This window comes from Electrona antarctica (assembly GCF_951216825.1).
Source record: "Electrona antarctica genome assembly, chromosome: 21".
Lineage (NCBI taxonomy): Eukaryota > Metazoa > Chordata > Actinopteri > Myctophiformes > Myctophidae > Electrona > Electrona antarctica.
In genome coordinates, this window is record NC_136802.1 from 24,365,371 (window position 1) to 24,375,811 (window position 10,441).

Below are 10,441 nucleotides of genomic sequence, written 5' to 3' on the forward strand. Positions count from 1 at the left end.
TTCATGGGTTTTAATGGGTTCATTTAAAATCAACCACACCTCCAGGTGCAAAGTCGATGTGGGGGGAAATCTCTATTGCGGATTGCGCATCGGCTCAACAGGGACTGTCCATAATTCCGACATACAATTACTCCGACTATGTGGCAGTCAAAAGCCACATAGTAGTCAGTCATCACAAATGTGATGGAAAAGAGGCTATGGACGGTTTTAGCTGAAGGAGTGTTTTTCGTGTAAAAGGTAATGCTTGCAATGGATTCAGAATCATGAAAACCCCCTAGTTTGACCCGTCACATGCTACTTAAAGCAGAATGAAAATGTGTACATTTTTCCTGCATATAGGTTGTTAATAGTACCAACTTTCAGCAGCTGTCACAAAGTTTCCCAATGGAGTTGAGGTGATAGTAGACCTTTATAAACACATTTGTGAAGAAAGCTATTGGTATTTGGTAAGCATTTATTTTGCAGATTGGTCACAAATTTGGCTAACTTTCCTCCAACTAATGGGAGGACGAGGAGGAAGCAGAAAGCTGTCCTGTACAACCCCTTCCATCTCAGATGGTGGGAATGAGGAGCACATTCAGCCACAGACTCATCCCTCTTCTGTACATCTGAGGTTACCTCTGGGGCCAATACATATTTATCCTAATGTAATGCAGCCAGGTCTGACAATACTACTAGAACAGACATGACAACATGAACAGCAATTATTCTGCATTATATAAATATAATGTGGGTGAAATACTATCTGGATAGAAAATGATGTGAATGTGTAAATATGGCCAGTGAATATTGACTGCCTGTCTTCCTTAGCAAAGTTAGCATTATAAGTCAACTATGCTGTCCAAAACCTTCTCAAAACGTATTCATGTGACGGACCCCCAAATTGACACTCATTAGCCCACGGACCCCCATTTGAAAATATATGCCAAATATATACCAAGAGAAGACGTCTCTAGCAGTGATTTTCAACCATTTTTATTTCAAGGGCCCCTGGTTTGACCATGAATTAGGCTATGGTCCCCCATTTCTAACTCTTAATTTAACTCTGAGAGTGTACAAACGGAACCAAATCCATTTGGTTCCATTTTTGAAACATCGTGAAAATGTGATGCAAATCTTTGAATATATATTATTTCACAGCGAACGTTTTTAACTCAAATCTTTGCTTCCTGGGGGTCACTGGAACAACATATTTTCGGGTGGGGGTCCTTGACATGAAAATGTTTGAGAACCTGAGAACATTTGTAGAATCGTCCTCAGGTTAACATGTCTCTCAAATGTTGTCCCATGCTCCAGGTTGTCCTGCTGGGGAAGTTCAACGGCCAGGGGCTGGGTCTGGATCAAGAGCTGCTGGTCCGCTGCACTAAAGGCCATGAATATATCAAGGTACAGGGACGTGAATATATCAAGGTACAGGGAGGGACGTGCAGAGAGTGAATATATCAAGGTACAGGGACGTGCAGAGAGTGAATATATCAAGGTACAGGGACGTGCAGAGAGTGAATATATCAAGGTACAGGGACGTGCAGAGAGTGAATATATCAAGGTACAGGGACGTGCAGGGAGTGAATATATCAAGGTACAGGGAGGGACGTGCAGAGTGAATATATCAAGGTACAGGGACGTGCAGAGAGTGAATATATCAAGGTACAGGGACATGCAGAGAGTGAATATATCAAGGTACAGGGACGTGCAGGGAGTGAATATATCAAGGTACAGGGAGGGACGTGCAGAGTGAATATATCAAGGTACAGGGACGTGCAGAGAGTGAATATATCAAGGTACAGGGACGTGCAGAGTGAATATATCAAGGTACAGGGACGTGCAGAGAGTGAATATATCAAGGTACAGGGACGTGCAGAGAGTGAATATATCAAGGTACAGGGACGTGCAGAGTGAATATATCAAGGTACAGGGACGTGCAGAGAGTGAATATATCAAGGTACAGGGAGGGACGTGCAGAGTGAATATATCAAGGTACAGGGACGTGCAGGGAGTGAATATATCAAGGTACAGGGACGTGCAGAGAGTGAATATATCAAGGTACAGGGACGTGCAGAGAGTGAATATATCAAGGTACAGGGAGGGACGTGCAGAGTGAATATATCAAGGTACAGGGACGTGCAGAGAGTGAATATATCAAGGTACAGGGACGTGCAGAGAGTGAATATATCAAGGTACAGGGACGTGCAGAGAGTGAATATATCAAGGTACAGGGACGTGAATATATCAAGGTACAGGGACGTGCAGAGAGTGAATATATCAAGGTACAGGGACGTGCAGAGAGTGAATATATCAAGGTACAGGGACGTGCAGAGAGTGAATATATCAAGGTACAGGGACGTGCAGAGAGTGAATATATCAAGGTACAGGGACGTGCAGGGAGTGAATATATCAAGGTACAGGGACGTGCAGAGAGTGTTACAGAGGCAGGGGCTGAAATCCTGTAAGAGGGCACTTTTGGACAAAAATAGCGAAAATAGCAGATCTACAATCTACAATAGAAATGTCATTAATTCTGAAATGTACACTCTGAAGCGATATTGCCCTTTGCCCCTGTTAAGTGTTGACCTGATGCCATATGTAGTCCTGAAGAAAGCAAGGATGTTACAGAGACACTGGAGATGGAGTCACTTGGAGGGGGGAGGGAGGGAAGAGGGGTGAAAAAAAAATCCTGGGAACTGCACTTGTGTCCTATGTATGCATAGAAATGCTGTTATTCTACTGCTTTTTCCAAATAAAATAAATATTATAAAAAAAAAGAAATGCCATTAAATGGGGGTCCGTAGTCTAATGCATGTCAAACTGGGGGGGTGGGGGTCCTTGAAATTAAAATGGTTGACAATCACTGCTAGAGCTGTAAATAAAATCTTCTCTTATGGGGGTCCCTGGCATATCTCTTCAAATTGGGGTCTGCGGGCTAATATGTGTCAATTTGGGGGTCCTTGCCATGAAAAAGTTTGAGAACCACTGACCTATTAAATATTTTGCTCTGCTTTGGTCGGCAGGTTGTTTTAAGTGGCGGTAGGATGGTCGGGGCGGTGCTCGTTGGAGAGACAGACCTGGAGGAGACGTTTGAGAACCTGATCCTCAACCAGATGGACCTGACACCCTACAAGGATGAACTGCTCAACCCCAACATTGATATAGAGGACTACTTCGACTGAGAACCTGATCCTCAACCAGATGGACCTGACACCCTACAAGGATTAACTGCTCAACCCCAACATTGATATAGAGGACTACTTCGACTGAGAAAAAAAAAACTCGGCTTCCCATCAAGCACCTGTAACCCAGCATGCCTTGCAAAATGCGCCTACGCGCGCGTCATGCGATCAGCCGTAGACAATGTGGAAGAAGTAAAGTCCATTCCCTGTTTCTGAGCAGGCGATCCTACGGAGATTGTAATACTAGATGTATGCTAATCTTTTGAAAATAGCAGCAAAATCTACAAGCTCAACGTGTCGCGATGTGACGTGTTGTGAGCTTGTAGATCATCTATTTTCAAAAGGACAAACTATATTAATGTAGCCTATGTTGTTTTGTAATAAACGTTTTCAAATTGTAGTGGAGTAAAAGTACAATATTTGCCTCTGAGATGTAGTGGAGTAGAAGTAAAGCTCCTCAAAAGTGTACTTTTGAACACAAGTCCATCAATTCCTTAATGCTAAGCAGCTAATTATCTAAAGCAAGCCAACACACCCGCAGAAACTCCACAGTTTGGTATGATGGAGATAATTCTTGTTTCAGAAGCTTTTTTCACCGCCCTGGTAAACACTGATGACTCTAATCGACGTTATCTCGACATTGAGTTGTTTATTGACTCTTTTTACTTGCAAAGAAAAGCAGAGCGTGTCTTCTGTCGTATGTCCTCAGACCTTCAGCTCCGTTGCAGCAAGCCAGTCCAGTGTGTCATTGTCTAGGTCAATTAAGCCTTGATCACCATTTGGTGGCCGGTATATGGGGCAGCTGGTCAGCACGTGTTCCACAGTCTGTAATGGATCCCCACATTCGCAGTGGGCACTTTCTGTGAGGCCCCACTTCTGCATGGATGCACCAAAGCATCACACCCGTCCTCAGGCGGTTGAGGGTTGTCCACTCCTGGGGGAGATGCTGGCCAGGAACATCTGTGGGATCCTCGATGTAGTGGTGAAGCCTGGAAGGATCTGCTGCCTTCCACTGGTCCATCCAGCAGAGCGTTTGTGTGAGAGGGGGAGGGTGCGGCAATGGGCACACAGAATATAAGCTCTTCTTACTTCCGGGCTGCTTCCCTACTCCCTTCACAGGTGTTACCGATGATACTTATTAAGGCTCTGTTGATTTAGTGTGCAGTGGTTCTCAAACTTTTTAATTTCAAGGAACCCCATAACTCAAGGCCACTTTGAGACCCACTGGTGTAACAGAGTGTTTCTAGTGAGCCAACATGCACAATAGCAGCACCCTGACTCTGTTTGACCAGAGTAGAACAGAGCCTTCATTAGTAACACCTGTGAAGGAAGTAGGGAAGGGGCCCAAGTTCTTTCCAAAATGGCGTGTGTGCATATAGCCTATTGGAGGACTCTGTATGTAGCCTGCCCCTCCTGCTATTAGCCTACCTGATGAGGGAAGGGTTTCTCAAAGTGGGTGCACCACCATGTGTGTCGTGGCACACTAGGGTGCCGTGACGCAAGCCCTGCCAGGGTACCCCACGATACTTTGATAATATTTGGTTCATAAATATATCACTTAAGTTTAACCGTTTTTTTCCCCTTTCTTTTCAGTGCAAGCATTGCCCCCGGGCCATTTTCCCATAAGCACCTGTCGCCTTTGTAGGGTGCAAGAGACATTTGTTGTCTGTGTTAGACGTGTGTGTTTGTTTTTGTGTGTGTGTGTGTGTACTTTTTAATGTTGCAGAGGTGTGTCAGTGTTTGTGTGTGACTGTGCAGTTTATAATGTGTGATTAAATGGGGCTTTGTGCACTTTTAATTAAACCTGCTGTTTGTTTGGACACCATCTAGTGTCCATTGGCACACACTACATGTGATGTTGCCCTGCCTGAGAGGATGTAAGTGTTCAAATCTGTTCCAGATTTTAAATAATTTCAATATTTACACACTATTTTAATGAATGGATGTCTGTCTATTGCTTTATTTCATGAGAAGGCACATACTATATTAGTAATAATAGCCATTAGTGTTTGAACTGCCTGTACTAGGCAGTTCAAACACTAATGTGTTATGAAGAAAACACGCACACACACACACACACACACACACACACACACTTCCCTAGTTTATATGGTGCTTCCCTGTCTTCTCTGTGAGTCCGAGGATGCACATAATGTCCATTTATTTTTGGATCTCCTCACTGCAGAGAATGTTTCAATCTATACCCATCTTCTGCTGTATGTTTCTGATTCATTGACCCCGAGGGCAAAGTTAATAATGAGCCACAATCAGCAGGCTGGCTATGAATGTCTTTAATGTTTCCCAGATCAGAATCACAGCATACAGAGTGTAATAACTTCTAAAGTAAACAGAAATATCATCACCTTATTTATTTATTTATATAGTTTTACTTTTCTTTTTTTTTTTAATAATCATCTTTTTTAAATTCTTTTTTGAATCCATTATTTAACATTTTGATTCATCTCAAAAAGGTCTTGGGTTTCTGAACAAAGAATGTCAAAACAAGACAACAGGTGCAACGTGGTCATGAACGGCAAGCTCAACTTGGGCCAAAGGCGAGGATGAGCGAGTGTCTGTGTGAGGAGTTAAGGGTGTGCTTCAGTACTCCTGCATCAAGACACACAGTCTCTCCAAATGATCCCTCTATTCACAAAATGTGTGATCTCCTATCGAATTCTATTAATGTTCAAAGAAATCTTAAAACGAATTAACTGAAAATCATCAATGAAAGAGTGGAGGGGGGGGGGGGGGGCTACAGAACATACGCACAAACATATGACAGGGGCCATCGTTCTATCACACATTCAATAATGTTCCCGCTGAGACTAAGTAAACAGTGTGCATGGCTCTTGTGGTGCATCCAAAACCATACACTGCATTGTACAGTACACAGTATCGGTATGCTATTTTCAGCCTGCAATTTAGTATCTACTAAGCCAGTTGGGTTTCACTTCAGGCACACTAAAAAGTAATTTGGCATACTAAATAGGAGGTTAGTATTCGAGCTGTGTCCGAAATCACATACTAATAATAGCCAAAGTACTTTTTAGTATGTCCAAAGTGAAATTCTACTGCTAGCAGGCTGAAAATAGCGTCCTGTGTAGGAGGCTACAGTAAGAAATATTTTGGACGCAACCTTGGTATCATGCAGAACCCACAGTGTAGTGTGTATTTAATGTGATTTAATGTCACTGCAAATACATCTAACAATTCAATTCAAAGGGCCAATATGTTTAGTTTGCCAAAATCCTGTGTACCTCTGTAATAACACTGCTTTCGTGAGGGATAAAGTTATTCTTATTGTAGTCTCTCGAGACAGACTTGTTTTGCCAATGGGTCCCCAGATTGTTCTTATTGTAAGGTGGATATGAAGAGTCTCCTGTCTTCCTCAGATTTGAGTAGGAAGGGGCTACCTGTAGGCTACACACTGGCTATGTCAGCTGATGTTCACTTGTACTTGAGGTTAATAATAACTTAAGCACTGACTAAACCCCAATACCATCCTGTTGAATAGAGTACAATACTTACAAGCTCTTACACTCAATGATAACCAGACCCTTCACTCCAGAGTCACTCAATTCATGCATCACTTCTCATATGCACACTTAGACACACAATAAATAAATAAATGAAACCCTAAGAAGTCAGACACACATCACATGTAAGGCAACTTAAATCATTTAGATAAAGTCTACTATTTAAAATCCACTGGATGAAAGAGAAAAACGTTCTGTCATGACTAGCTCTATATGACACCATGAGGGAGATATGTGTGGATATATATATATATATATATATATATATATATATATAGCTCAGTGGTATTTGCACATTGTTGTATCACACCAGTGGAGCTGGACATTAAGAGCTGACGGTCATTTTACAAACTGCACCTGTTGTCTTTCTGTTGTCACAAAGTAAGTAGTTCATTCACTCACTCCCCCCCCCTCCCCCCCACCAAAAAAAACCCAAAAACAAGAAACTTAATATTTACAAATATTTTTGTCTGTTTCTTACACTTAAAAATGTACAGTTTTGATCCAGTAGTAGTCTCTCTCCTCCTTCCAGCCCGTGTGGTTTTCCTTCACATTATCCACTCACAGAGGAAGCAGGGCTGTAGTTAAAAGTCTGTCACTATAGCTCCCTCTTGTGTAATCTTATAAAATAGACAAGGAAGAGAACAGACCAAAGAAAATACCGTTTTGCTGCTGTTTTCAATTCTGGAGGTGTCATATTTAGCTGTGTTGTGTAGGTGAAGTGTACTCCACAGCCTCCCACTGCCTTCGTATTCACAAGAATGAGTATAAAATGGTTTTGGGGGCACAGAGACCCTTAGTAGGACAGACAAGCAGGTTAGACTCCTGGCAAACATTGAGGTAAGATTGCCATGCCTTTTAATGTCCCTTGTTTTTGCAAATGTCCAGCCAGTCCCCTTTTGTATTTGTTTTTGATGAAGGCTGTGAGTCCTTTTCCCAGTTACCTGCCACGTTCCCTCTTCCGGTGACGTTGTCTATTGTCCATCTCATGGCACCAGTCACTCTTCCGGTGACGTTGTCTATTGTCCATCTCATGGCACCAGTCACTCTTCCGGTGACGTTGTCTATTGTCCATCTCATGGCACCAGTCACTCTTCCGGTGACGTTGTCTATTGTCCATCTCATGGCACCAGTCCCGTGAAGCAGACCTCGTTCCTTTACAGACATCAGTCCTGGTCAGACAGTCACTTGTTTTGTGTTGTTACGTTGTGCACATTTCCTTTCCGGTAGGCTTATAAAACACCTGCCAGGAGCAGCCAGGTGTGTCGCTCCCATTCCCGGCCCTTCAGGCAGTATAATAAAATAGAAAACAAACAATCAAACAGGCTAAAGCTAGAACACAAGCAAACAGCACCGTTTATACTAACTTGTCCCATGTTGGATGTTGGAGGCTACCATGTGCTGCCGTATGGGTTCGGACAACAGCATAACATTTAATGGGGGGGGGGGGGGGGTCGATCAATGGGCGTCGACGCGTCGCCCATTATATCCATGTCCGTTCTCCTCAGCAGAGAATTGTGTGTGTGTGTGTGTGTGTGCGTGCGTGTGCGTGTGCGTGTGTGTGTATGTTTGTGTGTGCGCGTGCATGGGTGTTTGCGTGTGTGTGCCTGTGCAAGCAGGAGGCCGAAGCATTCTGACCCAAAAAGAAAAAGACAGTTGTGGACTGTGTTGCTACTACCCTGTATAGGAGATCCGCTCCCCCTTGTTTGATTTGATTCGTTGTTATATTTAATCTTTTAAATCGTCCAGCTCTGCGCGACATGAGGCCTCCGGATAAGACTGCCAGTCGCCCCAAGTGTGCTTACAGTTCAATATACAACAAAAGGTCACTAGCTTGGTGAGCGAACCCTTTAAATGAGAGCGGAGCTGGCTGAGGTCAGAGATTGTGTGTGGTGGGGTGTGTGGGACACAGTGTGACACTCCGTGGTTTGCAGGGGCTCTTATACTGTAGTGGGGGCTCTTATTTTGCAGGCCGTGTTTGTTTTGCAACGTGTGCTGGTGTCTGCCTCGGGTAAGCGTCTTCATTCCGACACGCAAAGCCACGTTGTCGGACTAATGCGCCGTCGGAATTACGAGCGGATCCCGTCTGCCTCTCTCTCTCTCTCTCTCTCTAAACCCCAGATGGTTGAGCAGAGTGAGTCCCTCAGGAATCTATGCTAGTGTATTTTCAGTTTTCTGTTATTGTGAGGAAAGCTTTTGCTGAAAATAGCTGATCAACAAGCCCACAGCTCTGACGCGATCAGCTATTCTCAGCCAAAGCTTTTCCCCACAATACCCGATGCTGGGGTTTCAAGTGGTTATGCGTAACTCTGCCTATATGTGAAACACTACTGACTTGCTTGCTTGCCTCATGCACATGCATGGGTGCAAATATGCACACACGCATGCTATGCAGTATGCACGCACGTTCACACACACATCCACACACACACGCTAAGCGAACACATGCTGGCACACAGCGCAGCCAGCGCGCATTCAGACATCAAACAGAATATATGCATGTGTTGGGAACAGGGGCTGCGGCGAGTGTGAGAGAGCGAGTGAAAGCGTAGAAGCTGCCCGTGTTTTGCTTGTTTGTTGACTGAGATACAAAAATAATTCTGTACAGGCAAGCAGTCTGCAGTGTTGGTACTTTACGCGTACCCTAAAATGCAAAGATGTTCATAGAGATGCCAAGGAGAGAGGAGAGCAGGGATGGGCTGATGGGGCGCCATATTGAGAGGCTGGTGCCTCTGAGTTGTGTGCGAGAGAGAGACAGACAGACAGACAGAGAGAGAGAATAAGAGAGGGAGAGATTCAACTTTAACCCAATATACTTTGTTAACCCCAGGGGTCTGTACTTGGCCCCCTCTTTTTTCCCCTCTACTCAAAAACTCTTTGCCGAAAAAATCTGAATAAGCTCACAACGCTTTACATGTTGTGAGCTTCTGGACCTGCTATGTGTGCTGAATGTTGGCCCGTTATTCATGACTTGCCCAGAATGGGAACACTATAGGGTTCATGTGGCGAGTACTTGAAATTCATGGCTGTCGCTGTCATCATGTAGTCATGTAAGTTGTGACGGTGACTCTTTTTCTTTACGATCAAGGGAGGGCTGTTGTTGTTGGGTGATGTTGAGGTTTTCCGGCGTTCTTGTTGCAGTGTGTGCGCGCATATGGGAGGGGGAGGTAACAAACAAAAATGGTGGGTCAAAGTGGAGACAGATATGAGTCGATTAGATTGGGAAACGTGCATTGACAGATACAGTGTCCTTTTGCCCCCGTCGTCATTTTTTAAAAATAATTCATGCATAGAATCCCCACTGAGAAACCCCATTTATATACTTTCTCCATTTGTACACATTTATATATAACTATATATAATATCAGTTCTATATATCTATATTTTCAGCAAAATAAAAAATAAAATAAAATAAAAGTTCCACAAAAAAAAGCAACAATCAAACATATGCCCGGAGAAAATGAAAACCGAAAAACAAAAGCAGAGATAAGACGCACAACAGCAGCCGATTTGGCACTTTGTCATAATGACGACACAGCATGTGTTAGTTGACAGTAAATAGGAATATTCTAGAATTCTCTTCATTCCGCCCCCCCACACACACACACACACACACACCATGGGTGGGAAAACAAGCACAGCGGTACATACTTGGCACCAAAGAATGCTGGTAGAATGACAGTATCGTATATTATCAATATCAACGTATTCAGAGCTACAGTATATGCTTATACCGTA

The 10,441-nt window shown here is 43.6% G+C and overlaps 1 protein-coding gene across 2 annotated transcripts in view; it reads left to right on the forward strand.

The window, feature by feature from the left end:
* Positions 1-3,565, forward strand: part of pyroxd1 (pyridine nucleotide-disulphide oxidoreductase domain 1) — a 15,848-nt gene extending 12,283 nt beyond the window's left edge. For both annotated transcript variants that reach the window (XM_079490687.1, XM_079490688.1), the window contains exons 12-13: positions 1,297-1,386; positions 3,009-3,565. In XM_079490687.1, coding sequence (XP_079346813.1) covers positions 1,297-1,386; positions 3,009-3,167 — 249 coding nt within the window. In that variant the 3' untranslated portion in view covers positions 3,168-3,565. The remainder of the gene's footprint in view (positions 1-1,296; positions 1,387-3,008) is intronic.
* Positions 3,566-10,441: the final 6,876 nt, after the last annotated feature.